Source organism: Pyrgilauda ruficollis, unplaced genomic scaffold (assembly GCF_017590135.1).
Source record: "Pyrgilauda ruficollis isolate IOZ18807 unplaced genomic scaffold, ASM1759013v1 scaffold68, whole genome shotgun sequence".
Classification (NCBI taxonomy): Eukaryota; Metazoa; Chordata; class Aves; order Passeriformes; family Passeridae; genus Pyrgilauda; species Pyrgilauda ruficollis.
The window spans coordinates 519,446-536,483 of NW_024528599.1; the positions used below are offsets into that span (position 1 = coordinate 519,446).

Sequence of the window (17,038 nt, forward strand, 5' to 3'; positions counted from 1 at the left end):
GGATTTAAAGCAAAATTTATTTCACTGCAACGTTAAATATATAAAGCTTAATGTTTATCTCTTGGAGATAGTGACATAATTTTTTTGAAAATGGAGATCTTATCAATTATGAAAATAATAAAGTTAAGGTTTGAAGGAAAAGATGCATGCACACAAAGTAAAAGGCAATACAAAGCTCAAAGGACCATAACTTAAAAATTGTCAACTATAAAATATAAGTTTGCTCCTTATACAGTCCTAATGTTTTTCACATATATTTTCAGCCAGTTTGAACATATCTTTGTAATCTGTTACAGCATGAAATTTTGTTACCAACCATAGCCATACAAAAATTTTGAAGAAATTCTACATTTTTTGATACAAGAATTTCAGGCAATTATGAATGATTATATTACTACATGTATTTAGTACATACTTGTGTCAGAACACTGTAGCTTAATTACTCAGAAGCAGCAATTAAGTGTCAGCTTCACTTACAACTAATAAGATTCCTCTCTTCAAAATTAGTTAAGTGGGCAACACAATTACCTGTGAAGTAGTGTGGCCGAGCATAAAGTTACACACGTTCCTTCATTTTTCTGCATATTTGCACATATTCAACAGTATGTTGGCCAAGTGCCATTTAATTGGGGTTTTTTTGGCTATGGATCCTAAATCTGATTTATATATAGCTGTGCACAGTGGGCATCTGGCTCCACACATATCTTGGAATTGCATTTCAGTTTTTATTGGAGAAAGAAAAGCACTGCTGTAATCTTTTGTATTATACCTCAAACACACTACTCACAATCAGGCAGGGCAAACATGGCACTAAGAACCCTAATGGAATAATTTCTTTACCTCTTTTAATGAGGTTTCTATATATTTTTTAAGGCAAAAGTGGTGCAAATCAGAAAATGTAATATATAAAATGCAAACTTTGTTAGAAACCTGCTGCAGTGCCTTAGTTTGAGAGGAATCTGAGTAAACCTGTTACTCGTTTTGTACAGCATAACATTTTCAAATTCACACAACAGGATGGAATTCAGCAGGATTATTTCCTCTTGCTTTTACTTCATGTACACTGAAATCAACCTTTCTGGTTAGCAAAAGATATAACAAACCATACAAAGCCAGTCAATGATGTGAAACTTTTGCCTTTCTTTCCACCAGAAACCACAGTCCCTGCCAACAAGCTTCCTAGAACCTGGAAGCAAATACTCAGTTGTAGGGGATCTTAGCACCCATTCCCTGATTTTCTACCCAAATCAGCCATTTCTGTGGCAGGACACCTTGCTGCTCAAGAGTTGGACACAGTTCACAGCACACATTATCACTGCTGCTATATCCATAACCTTCGTGTCACAGCTGAGTATGACAAAGTCACACTAGAGACACAGACCAACAAAGGCATCTTCCAGGAGGAAGCTGAGCCTTAGAGTGTCAGCTGCCTCTTAAGGTTTGCCTGAAAAGTCAGGTGGAAGTTTTACTGATATTCACCAGGAACAAGGTGGGACCTGTCTAACTAGTTGTTACAGAAGTCCCTACCCTCCCACTCTCCCATCCTAAAAGTTTCAGACAGATGTAGCTGCATTACTATCAAGCACTGAGGTTTAAAATTATGTACAATTAAGGAAAAAAATTCTTCTCCAGATAAAACAACAAACTCAGCTTGTTATTATAATTTTTTATACTATTATACGTTTATGTTCCAATTTTTATTCAATATCATATAATAGAAACTTTTAAAAATTAAAAATACAATTTTCAAAATCGTGGAATCTCCTAAAATGTTGTAAATTCAGCTGAAGTTTGATAATGTTTTAATAATTTGAGTGTTTAGGAGGTGAGTATCTCAAAACTCAAGGGAACTTCTTTCTAGGCTGTTTCCAAACCTCAATCCCAGCCCAGGAAATGGTTTCCTGCATAGATAAACCCTTCTTTTCCCACTGAGACGTTTTTAAAAATGTATTTGTATATGCTTATATTTTTTGTTCCTAGAAATATCATCAAATAGTCTCTTCACATGAAAGAATGGACACAAACACCATGCGTGCAATAGCATGTCTTTGATATCATTTTACTGATTCCAAGCAGACAGTACTGACACATAAACATAGCTATTTTTACTAACTCTCCATATTTGAGCTAACTTTCCATATTTGGTGTTCCACCACTCTGAAATATTATTTTTCTTAAAGCAAGTCTGTGGAGACAAATTAATCTGAAAGAGCATCTGGCCAACACCACTCAGCGTCTTTAAAGACCAGGAGAAGGTTTCAGGACTCTCTCAGCAATTTTACACACAATACTGAACCTGGGGGAGTGGTGGGTATTCTGAAGAGCAGATATACCCTTCAAAGGACCCTTGGGAAGCTGGAAACATGGAAGAAACAGCTATCAAATGCATGAAGGTCAAGAAAGCCAAAAGCCAAGTCCTGACACTTGTACTGGGACTCAATGCAAATCTGCAGAAAAGGACTCGAGGGCTTGTAAAGCAGAAATTAAATATAAGTCAACAATGTACCCTTGCAGCCATAAATTATGATAATATTGGGCTGTATTAGCAAGAAACAGCCAAAGGATCAGGAGAACAATTACCCTGCTCAGTAATCATCTGAGAACACCCTCCTCAGTTTTGAACACCTCAGGTCATGAGAGGGATGGATAAGCTGGAGGAAAGGCAGTGGAATGCCAGTGACCCAGCCAGGGACCTGCAGAGAGGCTGAGAGCAGCACATGGTTCCAGAAGGGAAGGATGAGGGGAAATTCAATGGCCATCTTAAAATTACACATTAGTCAGTTAGAGAAGAGATTTCAGTACACAGTGAAAGGGAAGAAAGCAATGGTCACAAGATACATCAAGGGAAATCCCACCTGTGGATATGGAAAACCACAGGTGGGAGGGTGATTGGCACAGGTTGCTCCAAATACATTGTTGAATTGCCATCCTTAGAAATGTTCAGATTTTGCCTAGTCAGGGAAGTGATACAACTCAGAGCGTATCCCTGCCTTGAGAGGATGCCCAGGGGTTCCTTTAATTTGATTTGCTCTATGAGTCTATGGGTCATTAATAAAAAAAGTAAAATCATGTCTTACTCCAGCTAAAGGAATGTTTTTAAATGAGTACTTTTCCATGATTTCTTTAGTGGTTTACCACCTAAAGACATTATAAGTAAAGTTATAAAATTGTGGAAACTACTAGTTTTATCTAAGAATTTGCAGAATTGTACCATTTACCTTATGTACTTTGCATTAATTTAAATGCAACATTCTTTGTATTTCCTGTTTAAAACTACATGATATCAAGCTCTTTAAGGGAATGCTAACTTTAAGCATCATCTAGAGCTTCTTTATGAAACATAATAATTCAAAACCTATGTATACATTGCACGTTTAAAACTGTATCTCCATCTCAAAGCCTATGAAATTAAGAAAACACACATATACATGCACATGCAGCACATGAAGAAAAGCTTCCCTCAGTTAGACACAAATCCTCATTTTTGGTACAATTACACACAGGCCATAAAAAACCCCTATATAGTGTACACAAAAGTTCTGTGTATACAGCAAGGCAGCCATAATGAAGTGGAAAACCAATCCATCCTTGCTCAGTAAGACATATTAAAACCAGCTAAACAGATAGAAATAGCATTTCCTCTCTAAAACAATTGCCTCAAGGTGTACACAACTTATTCCAACTCCGAATCAGAGCCCAGGTTTACTTTAAAAAGAAAAAAGGCATTGTTAAAACAATCCAAAGAGAGAACAAAAGCTTTCCTCTTTGAAATCCCAGTAGTTCAGTATTTATTATCTGTAGGACAGGAAATGTATCCATTTTTCACTTTCATGGAGTAAGATGTCAGAAAATTACCTGACCACATCAGCATCTTCCTCTTGTACCTTTGTATGCTTAGTGAGTAAGAATACAGACATATGATCTCAACATTTTTTTTTCTAAAATATCTGTAAAAGTCCAAGAGCTTTATTTGACAAAGGTATCTATGATGCAAAGGATCAGCCCAGGTTACTTTCACATGAGTTTCACAAACTTTGGTTACAAATGCAACTTCAGTACATTAAATACCAATTAGCTTTATCAAGATAAACCAGGATAAAGCTCATTGTGCTTTTTTTTTTTTTTTTCCCTTGGTGTTTAGTTTACATAAAGGAAGAGCCAACATACAAGGGTTCTCAACATTCACACGTGGGTACAATTGGTAGAGGGTGGTGTATCTATCCGACTTTTATTTTCCTTAGCATCATTCAGAAGTGACTCATTACCAATCTGGCATTTGAAGACTTGTTTGTAGGCCTTCCTAAAATTTTCAGATAGAAATGCATATATGATTGGATTCACAGAAGAATTGCTGTAAGCCAGGCAGTGTGCAGTTACCCTGAAGAGAAAGGAGGCTTGAGTCAGTGGGAAAACTCCAAATTCAGCCCAGAGATGGATCACATGATGAGGCAGCCAGGAGATGCCAAAAACCACTACCACCACCAACACAGTCTGTGCTGTCTGAGACAAGGAAAGGAAAACACATATGTCTGATGAGCACTCAAAGAATCAGCTTTAAACCTACTTCAAAACTTCTGTTTGGAGGGAAAAAAAACCCACAACAAAAAGTATACAGAGAAAGGATACACTGCAATATTTGCTACTGATTTCACCCCGTTACTTATATGGGCTTTATTTTGCATAATGAGTTACAGCAAGGAAAACCCCAGCCTTGGAAAATGTCACAGTAAACAGCAAATGCACAACTTTCCTCAAAGTGAAGAATGATGTTCCTAACTCCCTACACAAAAGCTTAGCCTTTTCTGAAGTGCACCTAAGCCTGTTGTAAAATAATAACAACAGGGGCCTTTGGGAAATCTCATCCAGATCTAATGAATTTTAGGACCATGCACCAATAATTTCTGATTAAAATTTCAAGAATGTATTCAAGATCTTCAAGATCTATTATGCATGAAGGCAGCTGGTGGAAAAGCTTAGAGCTTGCTCAAGTGCTTACTAAAGTAAGCTTTTTGGAAGTGTCTCCTCTAAACACAGAATTTCCTCAGAGTCATACAATAACATAAAAAAGTAAGGGCTTGAAATTTCTGATGATTGCACATTATCAAAAATCAATCTGGAAGTTAAAGTTCACCACCAAACACTAAATTAAAAAATGCAACATAAAATATCCTCAGTGCTGCTTCCACACTCCACTTCTACCATTTATGAGAGGACCATCAATTTCACCAGATCCATTCTAAGGTCCAGAATCAGTTGGTAGGGACCCTTCAGGTGCTGCGGGTGTTCTGTCAGGGCACAGTGGAATTTGACTGTCAATATTTTATTTAGCTTTCACCTACTTCAGAAATAGTGCTTTGCAGTGGCGTAAGTAATTAATATCTATTACTCTTCCAAGTACCTCTTTCAACTAAGTAAGTCTCCAAATAAAAGTCTAATAATAATTCCAAAGCATATTACGTCATGAGCCATTATAATTTCTACATTAACACTTTATAACATAATTTTTCTGATAACTTCTTCACATCCAAAACTAACTCAGGGGTCACAGAGTGATAAATATTGCAGCATAAAAAATATGTAGATTTTTTGCTAGTTTCTTGAACTTGGTCTGTACTTCTTGAACTGATTAATGCTCAGTAATAATTAAGATTGACCTATGTAATCAGAACATGAGTTAGCTTAGAAAAACTTACGGGAAAAAATTTTGATTTCTGTGGCAACAGGCCAAAATAACTTATGACAGATGCTGTTGTTGGTCAGTATAATCTCACAATAGAAACTAAAGAACATTAAATCTGCAGTTAATATAATATGTTTAGTCTAAAGCAAGCATCTGTTTTCATAAGCCATTCCTCTACTTGGCCCTATGGAGTTTAAATCAGTTGCCACTTAAACAGCCACAGAGATATTTACTTTTTCAGGTCTCATCAGAGGATTGTGTTCTAACAAGACTGCATAAATTAAGAGCAGTTTAATCTCTGATTGATGTGTTCAGTGGGTTAATATTCCAAGTAAAAGCAAGTTTCAGGATACCACACACACAATTACTTCAAAAGAGGCATTTTACTTCAGTTTGTTCAAAATTCTGAAAAAAATCAACCAGGAAAATCACTGACATTCAATAGGCTATTGATGCACCTGAAAGCAGAAGTGGCAATGTGTCTTATAACTTTCATTTAAGGTGTTTCATATCTGCAGAAGAAGCAATTTTGCATTACAAAATCTCACAACATCTGTTTTATCCCATTTTTCCTCCTAAGCCTAACTTCAGAGCTTACTTTTCCAAAATCACCACTTTGTCTTGCAAGAAAGGTATTACTAGAGAGCAGCTCTTTTTTACCTACTGGGAGCTTGCTTAGGGTTTCTTATTGGCATATAAAACCCACCTGAAACATACGACATTAATATTGATACTTTGTGACCAAAAAGCATGGAAAATAGAACTTAGGCAAATTAATATTTTTCATTATCTTTTTTCCACACAGGCAGCAAATTCATTTTAAGATTCTGCTACTAGAATGTTCATAAAGGTTTGAATAAAACTAAAAATGTATTATTACACCTGAAATGCATTCTTCACAAGATAGTTGAAGGAAAAGAAGAAAGACATGGTAACCAGATGGAACACTAACACACTAATGAAGACAAAGTCATTTTGAAAAACATGAGTTAGGCCTTAGGTTTAGAAACTCATCTTCTAAGGCAAAAAAAAAAAAAAAAATCTGGACTGCTTTTTGCCTACTTTTCCTCTCTGGCTACTGAACCCTGATGCATTCAAGCAGTCTTGATCATATCTGCAATGCTTTATCCTGAAGCTATGAAAGTTAATTCCTAGTCAGATCTGCAATTTTTGAGAGTTAGTGGTTAGAGGAAATGCAGAGATATTTCCAGTTTGAGAAGAATTTAGATGAGAGATGGCAATGTACAAAAGTCTTTGAAAGCTATACCTTTGGCCTTACAACATTAAATGCAAAAATTATACATGTTAAATATTTTAGTGAGTCAGAGCAGCAATGCTTTTAATTCTAGGAATCAAAATGTGTTGAGTAGGATATTTTTCAGAAGAATAGAGAATGCATAAACGAGAGAGTATTTATTCCCTGTTGAGTCCATGTATATCTCATTTACATTGCAGGCACTCTCCATGCCCATATGAAAACAGTGATCAGATCAAATGAAGTGCTATAGCTCAAGGGGTTTTTCCTCCACATCCATAAAATGAGAAGTTACTCAAATGATCACTGTGGTCAAATCTGCTCAAAAATCACACCCACATTATATTAACTGACAAATTCTCTGTTTAAATGCATCTTTCAAATATTGTTCTAAATCATAAAGCTTATATTCTTCTTTAAAGATCTTTCATGATTCTATTTGTATCCAATACATAACATGTCTTGAATGTGAGAGAAGAAAACATTGTATGGAAAATCAATAGAAGAATTGGAGAGTCGTGAGAAGTCTCCTAATAGACTCCTATTGGGAAGCACAATAAATTTCATTTTAAAGGTCCCTCATACAACCTAGGAATTATTCATTAAGACATCACAAAATCAGCTAGTTTAAAAAAAAAATTCTCATGATTTACAAGTCAGGGGAAAATGCCAGTGAGGAAAAAAAAAATTTAACACAAAAGACAGGTTGTCTCCCTGTGCCTAAATTTCAGATGCTCTGAAGTTCCAAATATGAGGATCTCAGGTAATGGCAATGTGATGGAAAACCTGGATCAGAAAAGATTCCAGTCTGCTAAGTTCAGAGAGACACTAAACATTTCATTAAATACTTAATTTTAATTTCTTCTCTCTGTTACATCTTTAACAATAAGTACCAAATTAGTTTAGCCATAAAACTAAAATACACACAAATGAGTATTAGTAGTGAATGCAACATACCTTTTTCTTCGATGCTTCTGACTTCTTTGACATGTTTTTCAACTTCTTATGCAGATGATTAAGAACCTGAAAAGATTAATTTGCATCTCTTTATCATATTTCCCCGATTTCTATTCAAACAAAATTCAAACCTGGGTATCTTAGAGTACTCTTATGCTCTCCACTACTGCATGATTCACTAGCAGATATCACTGAACCAGCTTACACATTTCAAACGTGCACAGTAGGAAAATCAAAATAATTACATATGTGAGTCCATGTGAACCACCAAAAACAAAGCAGACCACAACTGAATTCTTACTAAAATATTCAGATGTATTATATAAGAAATACATATCACAAATTAACAAGGAAATGGATGGAAATCTATCTTGTACATAGAATTAGCAATCTCTCATTTTCCATAAAAAGTCAAAGACTTGGTTTAGAATGACCTTTAGTGTGTGTAACATAAGAAAAGTGTATGTTTTGAGTCAGCTTTTCTGAGTCACCTGCATAATTTGCTTCCTTCAGATTGCTTGATTAGTATAATCAAGACGTTGGCACTATTTGATCTTTGAAAGAAGCTTAGGCTTTCAAGAATAATTTATACTAAAATGAGACATGACACACGAGGCATGACACATGAGGCATAACCTTTCACAACAATGTGATGATACTCACCATCCATCTTTCACAAGCCAATTTTAAAAATACGTCACAAAAAGGCTCATTGTCCAAGAGCATTTACACATAAGGTTTTGGATAGAGGATGCAAAGAGATCTTGGGTTGGGGAAAAGGGTCCAAATTCAGATTCTTTCATATCATCGGGTGACATTTTCTCTGTGTTCTTTGGGTTGCACAGCTAACCACTATCAGGACAGACATCAGTCAAGATGATCTAGAGACTTTGGCACTTGAGTTTTATAGACATACATATTGAATTAAAAGAAGTAAGATGGTACTCGTGAATGTCCAGAGCTCATCAGCAAACTTATTTTTTTATGTATCTACTCTTCGATACCAGAGAAACACCAACAACAATAAAAAAAGGAAATCACTTATAGCCACTTAATATTGTAAGTGCAGGTCATTTGTGCCTGTCTGTGTACTACTGTGTGACTCACCCTGCATGCACTTCCTATTTGGAAACACTATCCAGACCACTTCTGGGAGCTAGCCCAAACTAAGAAAAAGCAGGAGAAAAATAAATGGGTTTTCCCTGAGAAAGCCCTATTTTGACTCCATTTCTTTCTTCTTCAGTATGAAGCAGACCCAAAGGAAAGGGCAGAACCCCAGCAGAACAGGGAGATGACTGTCTGGCTTACAGACTTTTTATTCACCTCCCATCACCCTGTAGAGACCAGATGAATTGCTTAGTCCATCAGTGAAAAACAAAAAACTTAAAAAAAGAGCATGGGAGGAATGCAATTAAGTTCATGTCTCATCACTGCTGCTTCATCTATCATACCCCCTTCACATAACTTACAGTGATGGGCTGTTTCTTTGTAAATCGCATCATGTGCCACCCAGTGACTGCACTGCTCTGTAGCTCTCCCTAGCAGCCCAAAACTAAAGTCAGATAAGCTCTTCACAGAGATCAGAACTAAAAATAGGTTTTAAAGTTAAAAACACTTTTTTCTTCTGTTCTGAAACATTTAGCCCAAAGTTTTGCATTGTATCCCTCTCCAGTTCAAAGAAAGATGCAGGAGACAAAACAGGTAAATTGGATATTTGAGCAGGGTTGGGAGGTGGTGGAGGAGGGTTTTGTTGTCAACTTAGATTATAGCCTTCAAGTGAACTTTATTAGCTTCCCCTCTTTTGGATTACATACACATTTCATAAAATAAGTATTTGCAGTGAAAACATATTGGCATAGTTGAAAAGTAACAGCAAGAGAAATAGGCAAAATGCAATTACTTATCAACAGCAGTGGGACAGCTCTCGAAGACCTACAGAGACTGCCATGGAGTATTAAAAAAGAGCCATGTTTATGCACAAACACTACATGGCAAATCTAAGACACTCTCCCCATACCCTGTTCAAATTTCCTCTTCTCTGGGGCAATGAATAACCAACGAGGAACCAATCTAACAGCCTGAGTAAACAATTATTCTACCGTGTGCCCCTCACTATTTTCAACTCCAGCTTTCATGTACCTGCTGTTCAGAGATCAGCTTCCCTCTTTTCTGGAGATGAGATTAGGGTGCTGTGGTAAGAAAATTATGTTGCTGTGTAAGAGACTGTAAGGAGACTTGTAAGATCTAGTGTGGTACAGACTATGACCAAGAGTACCACTCATGACATCTGGTAGGCCCTTGGTTTTGCCTTCCTCCCTCCTTCCTTCCCTCCTTCCTTCCTCTCTCTCTCTTTTTCTCTTTCTCTCTCTCTTTTTCTCTTTTTAAAGTAATTTTTAAATTATTCTTTTCCCCCATTTATTTCAGAAACTACATTCAAGATGGCTTGAGAGCCCTGACTGAGGACTTTGACCAAATAAAGTTGTAAAAGAGATTTTTGCAATACAGGAGTGAAGAAAATAACTTCAACTACCTGTGCCTCTTCATATAAGTCTACCAAACTTTATGAAAGTTTGAAGTCGACAGTGTTAAAAACCATGTTTGCTGTTTGGCATTTCACTGACCACACCTTCATTATCAGCCAAAATCATGCAGAAGGAAAGCCTGCACAAGGTCACTGTATAGTAAGAATGAACTTCTTGTTTTACAGATAATGTAAGCATTGCATTCTGAACAACCTTTGTAGTATGAACCTCATTGAAATTCAAGTGCTATTGCCTGCAATCCATGTTTTAAAGTAATGTCACTACTTCTGTTGTCACAAGAGATCCTTCATCCTCTTTCAATTAAGAGTGTGTGACTAATGTGTCATAGCTTTTATTTTTCTCTTTCAGTAAAGTTTAATAAACTTTTTCCCTTGCTGCTCAGCAAAATTTAGGATATAATATCCAAAGCCAGATAAGTTTGTATTTTATGTTGAGGCTGTTACTTTTTATAGCTTAGTTTTAACCAAGTCTGTAAATCATACATGACATGAATTCAGAATGTTCAGAATGATAGATAATAATGGAAACATTCTTAAGGCAAGACATACTTGTTTTAAAGAAAACTTTTAATACTATGCATCTAAAAAAGGAAATGTTTGCTAATAACTATAGGTGTCTAAATTAAAGGTTTGATTGAAAGAGGCCTGACTTTCAAGGACTGAATCCTTGAAAAATGGAGGTGCCCAAAATTAGTTGTAACATTGCACAACCCTGGCAGATGTCAACTGTTAGAAGCTGACTGGGAATCATTTATCACTTCACTCCTTAAGGACATACTAGTGAGCAAATGTTGTAGTACTGTTACAAAACACATACAAAAAGCCAGTGTTACAAAAACACAGCAAGTAAAATGATAAGCAATAAAAGAGTCAGGACACAAGGTGTCTGTAAGTATGCAGTGCTGAGACTCAGCTGATCGCTTCATAATCGCTGCTCCTCCCCCTGACGTAGTAACCTTCTTTCAAGAGTAGTTCTCTGAGGCAACAAAAGCTGGTTTCCTATGGATTTGTGACTTTTTTATGGCGTTCCCAAAAAAGATGTGTCTTCTCTGTAAGTTAATAAGACCTCTTCCCTTATGGCTTGTCTGGTGTTTAATAGTTGAATGCAAACCGACTCCTTAAAAGAGAGAGGATAACGGAGACTCCGCACTTCTTCCTTGTCTGCTGTTTTCACAAAATTAGGGAAGTATCCTTAATTCTGATATTTTCACTCATCTATCAAAAATTTGCATTGAAATGGAACTAATGTTCCTTGTGGAAGAGAGAAAAGAGGTAGCTATACACACAAGACAGAGCATGGTCTCATAAATCTCTGCCTGAAGAGCATGTATCACATGAGATATTTTGGGAGGACACTGCTTTCAAATACCTGGCACTACTTCAGCACCTCTGTACATTGTAACAGCATTGTTATCCATTGGAAAAATGCTCTGCTAATAAATGTAAATGTGAAGTGAGATAGAAAAAGAACTTGGCTCCCTATTAGAGTGCCTAAAAAATGAGACTTTCAAAACTGGAAGTTCAATTGCAATTTGTTTATGAAAGAAACAGAACTGCCTTAAAGGAGTCTGGAAAAGGCAATATATTCAAATAAAGAAATGAGTGTCCTTTGTCTTAATTTACTGCAACAGAAGATTGCGTTATCTCACTGATCCACAGTTCATGAAAACCAGTGAAGTCCATAAAAAACTAATGCAGGGATTAATGTCTCCTAATGTCTACAGGCTGAGAGAGCTGGGGCTGCTCAGCCTGAGAAGGCTCTCCCTGTCCCAAAATACTGCAGTTGTAGGTTTGTCAGTGGCTCCTAAAGAAGGCAGGAGTGACTCTTCAGCTGCAGGGTACAAATACCTTCGATAGCTCTGTACAAGTCATGGCACTTTCCAGCCTGTAAACTGGTGGTAATACCAGCTACCTCCTAGCTATCTTCTAAAATTCATCCCTTCAGGTCAGCTCCTCCAGCCTGACACTGTGGCATGCAGTTTCACACACAGAGGATCAAAACACATCACAAAGCCAGAGTGAGAGCCTAGGCTGGCAATAGTTTAAGCACACGATTTTATTGTAATTTCAAGTGGCCTTGATTTTATTAACTTGTTCTTGGGCATATTTTTCACATAGAGTTGCTTTTGTTGGCTTGGAGGGGTTTTTGCTGCTTTTTTTTATACTACATATTAATACTAATATTGAGAGATTTACTTCTGTAGAGGTGCTTTGTAATGACAGAGTGTGTTTTATTTACTATGCATATATTCTGGTTAAGCATATTTGCTTTTCTTATGCCTACACTGTTACAGGACTATGCTAATTTTGAAAGATTTCTTTTTAATCTTCTCTCATATAATTAGACTTCAAAGACCAGCACTTTATGCTGAAACAGAAGATGCTTTGGCTCTGAAAAAGGGAAGAATTAGTAGCTGAAAGCTCCCTATGCACACATTCTGTAGTGTTCTCTCTGCAATGTGTAATAGTTTCTTCAAACTGACGATCTGTCACTACAGCTCAGTCATATTCATCACAGTAGATGAAATACCAATGTATTCATTCAGGGAAAGCAGGATTCGGTTTATGTATGAAAACTTGTGTTTCTTCTTCATTTGCCAGGCTGGATTTGTTCCACTATGAACAGCCATTTAGAAATGTTGTCCTTTGTGTTCTGCATGCCTTGGTTTCATCAGAGTTGGACAACGTTACAGCCACAATTTGCACATCGCAATTAAGCTGATGTAATATATGTGAAACTGAGCAGAACACAAAATTACTTGTTCAAATTAAATACTTCAGGTACATCTATTGAACTTGCTAGTTGAACTGACTTAAGCAGTCTGTATTTGCAAGAGCAGTCCTATCCTCTCCAATGTAAATCACTGCCTAAGGAGATATCCTGCAACTGAAGGCAGTTGGCACAGAAACAGCAAGATATCAGCAGGTGCTCCAGATCCTGATCGGCAGCATGCAGAGGATTGTAAACTGAAGGCTGCAATTATTACTCCAGAAAAATGTGACAATTTGCTTACGCAGAGAAGTTCTTAAATACGCATATTCAGGCCACCCTTAACTATTGCTTTTTCCTACTTGGGCTCTCATGCCCTGCTCCCTGGAACCACCTGCCTTTGCCAAAGTCAGAGGTAACTCTCTCATCAACTTACACTGGGGCAAGACATGGCACCACAGGGACCAGGCAGCATGAAGTACATTTTGCTCTTAACACCAAACGGATAATTTTTGTCACTTGCAAGTGCACTGGACATTTTAACGAACCACAATGCTTCATCTGAAGCCTGAACAACTTGTTGCTTTGTTGCACTTTATTGAGTCAAACTCCTCACGCAGCACTGCAAGAAATTAAGAGTTATGGTGATGGAGAAAGCAGCAGAGCACCGGGGCTTCTTAGCATCCTGCAACAGGGAAATCTGACAGGGAGACACCACTAATTGCCAGAACACCCCTCCCCATTCACCCCATGCATTCCCTGTTTTGACCTCTCTGTGATAGTGAACATATGTCACCCCTCAGACATCCCTCAGCTATAAAACCTGCCCTCTCCCTTTGCGGCACAAACTCACCCCTGCTCCTTTTTCTCCCAACATTGCCAAGTCTCTCCACATGCCCAGAAACAGCCCTATAGCTCATGGACACATTTTCCACCACTGTGTCCCTCCCATCCTTTTACACTTGCCCCACCTTGGCATAGCAGAAGGAGATGAGCAGCAGCGGGAGCAGATACCCGAAGACAAACGTGCAAATCACATAGACCTTCTTGTGGCGTGGGTTGGGCCAGAACTCCCAGCAGAAGGTCTGGTTGCTGGTCTCGCGGTGGAAGATGCGCTGGTGGTGAGCCACAGGCGAGGCCATGGCAAAGGAGAGCGCCCAGATGAGCCCCACACCCAACATTGCGTTGCGGGGAACACGCAAGGCTGAGGAGCGCCGGGAGTGCACGATGGCCACGTACCGGTCCACAGACATGGCCGAGAGCGTGAAGATGCTCACCAGCATGGAGATGGTGAAGAAGTAGTGGATGAACTTGCAGATGAAGGCTCCCAGCACCCAGGTGGGGAGCACGTAGACTGTGGACTGGAAGGGGATGCAGAAGAGCAGGTAGGCCAGGTCGGCGATGCTCAGGTTGAGGATGAAGATGTTGGTGGTGCTTCGGCGCTTGCCTGGCTTGCTCCTCGCCAGCACCGTGATCACCAGGGTGTTGCCCAGCACACCCAGGGTGAAGATTAAACCGAAGACAATCAAGGTGATGAAGTTCTCGATGCCGATGCCGAAGAGGGGCTTCCCCTCAGCCTCCGGCAGCCCGGACAGGTTGAACTCCCCGCGGGGCGTCTCTGCCGCGGCTCGGGACAGGTTGAGGGGCGCCGCCGAGGGCTCTCCTAGCTCCATCCTTTCCCGGCGCGCCGGGCAAAGTTTCCGCGGACGGAACGCGGAGCCGCCGCTTCCCGGCACCTCTGACCGCGGCGAGCCCGGGGCAGCCGCCCCACCAGCACCGGGCGGCGGGGAGGGAAGCGCGGAGGTGCCGGCGCGCTGGGCGCAGCTTGCGCCGCCGGGGAGGCGCTCCGGCCGCGCCCGCCCCGCCCGCAGAGCCGCGGAGTCTCCGCGCCTCTGCGCTGCTTCGGGAGACTGAGCTCCCCGGGAGCGTGTCCTCGGAGAAAGGGGAGGTGGGGTTTTCTTGCCCTCTTTATTTCCCCCCGCCTTTTCTTCCCACCCTTCAGCTTGTAGGCGCCCCCCTCCCCGCCCCCAGGGCGGCAGCCGGAACCCCGGTCCTCTCCCCGGAAAACTTCTCTCCCCTCGGTGCCTCCGCTCCCAGGGAGGCTCCGGAGCCGTGTCTCACAGCAGGGCTAGGCGGCGCTCGGCTGGTCTGGCCGGGCATCAATGTACTCGCTTGGACAGACAGAAATGGTGAAACGCCCCTGTGAACCCACCTCAACAGGTAGCCGGCAGCTGGAGTTTCTCCGGACCAAGCGCCGCCTGTGCTCGCTCTTCTCGCCTCCTTCACAGGTTTCCTCCATTAATCACTGAGTATCTCAAATGACAAAAGGCGGCAGACATTGTCACGCCTTCCTGTTAAAAAAAAAAAAAAAAAAAAAAAAAACCAAACAACAAAAAAAAAACCCAACAAAAAACCCCAAACAATCAAACACAAAACCACATACACACCAAGCAGAAGAAATGGACTAGGAAGTCCAGCCGCTTTTCACTGCCAAATCACGGCGTTCGAGAGCAAATCTCCGTTCGAGAGCAGGAGCGCATCCTTGCTGAGGGCCCGCGGGCTCCCCGGAGCCGGGCAGCCGCGGGCAGCGCTACACGGGGCCGGAACGGGAGCTCCTGGAAAGCCAGTTCTTTCAGAACGGGGTTAAATAGGAAACTTCCTCCAGCACACGGATGCGAGTTCATGAGAATATTCTCACCGGCACACACACCTTGTGAACGAAACGGATTTGCCTGAGGTTTTATATCCATTTGTTTCCAAATTACCAGTCAGTGAGCTACCGCTGGCAGCAGCAGTGACCAACAGAACTGCCCAGATGTGCTGTTGGAGGCAGCGAGCTTTTGTTTGCATATTTTTCAGTCTGCAGTTTGACGGGGTTTTTTTTCTACCTTTCTTTTTGCTACTTATATTGAAGCATCTGAGCAGCTGCACATCAGCTGACCGCAAAGCCATCGACTTCTGCAGATCTAGATTTTAATTAAACTAATGTATGGTCTGCTCCATTACGTCTGAAGGAACACATCATGGGAGAGCACAATTCAGTTTATATAGATCTAAGAAACTTTTATTTGGATTGAGCTGGTTTCTACATCTGTTGTAACTCATTTAAGTATTTATAAATATATCAAGCAAAAATAAACTAGTAGGGATTCCTCAGAGACTTGGGTTTGGAATTGTTTGTAATGTGCATTCTTTACAGTTTTGTTGACATGTTTGATTACCATACAAATCTACTAGTCTCTACTTCTGCAAGGGATGTGAGAAAGAACACTGTTAAACATTTCTAGGATATATCAGATATCACACACTTGTTGGAAAGTCTCCGAATATATTGTGAAAATGTACAAAAGTCTATAGATTTTCCTAGTGTTGCTGATGCCTGTGTTTGCCTATAAATTCCTTCATGTGGTGAAGGAGATATAAGAAACCTTTTGAATACGACTGATGGTTTGCTTTTGAATCATGTCATGTTGCCAGACACCACTCATTTTCCAGGATGTCTGGAGTGCAGCCCTGGTTTTGATGAAACTCATGCAATCCTCCATCTGATGTGCTGCTGGTCCTCACCACTCACACTTCTGTTTTCTCGCAAAATAATATGTTTTGTGCAGAGTGGCCTGAAAGGTTAGAACAAAGGATATTACACTTAACAGAAAAGTAGGCAGGAAAAGTGGGTATAGAAACAAAATCAATTTCAGCAGGAATCAAACTGAAAATCACTTTAGTGATTTGGATGGGAGAGTTGACTGTTTGTTTCCTTTGGATATTTAATTGACAGTTCTGTGGTTCGAGCTTTGCTTTTCTGCTACATATCTGTTCTAAAGTTCCTATACAGTTCCTATAAGACTACCCTGAGCATTAGGGGGAAAACCCCTTGCAACTATACAACTATAT

The 17,038-nt window shown here is 39.8% G+C and overlaps 1 protein-coding gene across 1 annotated transcript; it reads right to left on the reverse strand.

Moving 5' to 3' along the window:
• Positions 1-4,158: 4,158 nt before the first annotated feature.
• On the reverse strand, positions 4,159-14,820 carry GALR1 (galanin receptor 1). The gene is made up of 3 exons (XM_041484839.1): positions 14,116-14,820; positions 7,893-7,958; positions 4,159-4,500 (listed from the first exon to the last, which is right to left on the reverse strand). Exons 1-3 carry the CDS (start codon positions 14,815-14,817, stop codon positions 4,183-4,185), a joined length of 1,086 nt encoding a protein of 361 aa, XP_041340773.1. The 5' UTR covers positions 14,818-14,820; the 3' UTR covers positions 4,159-4,182.
• Positions 14,821-17,038: the final 2,218 nt, after the last annotated feature.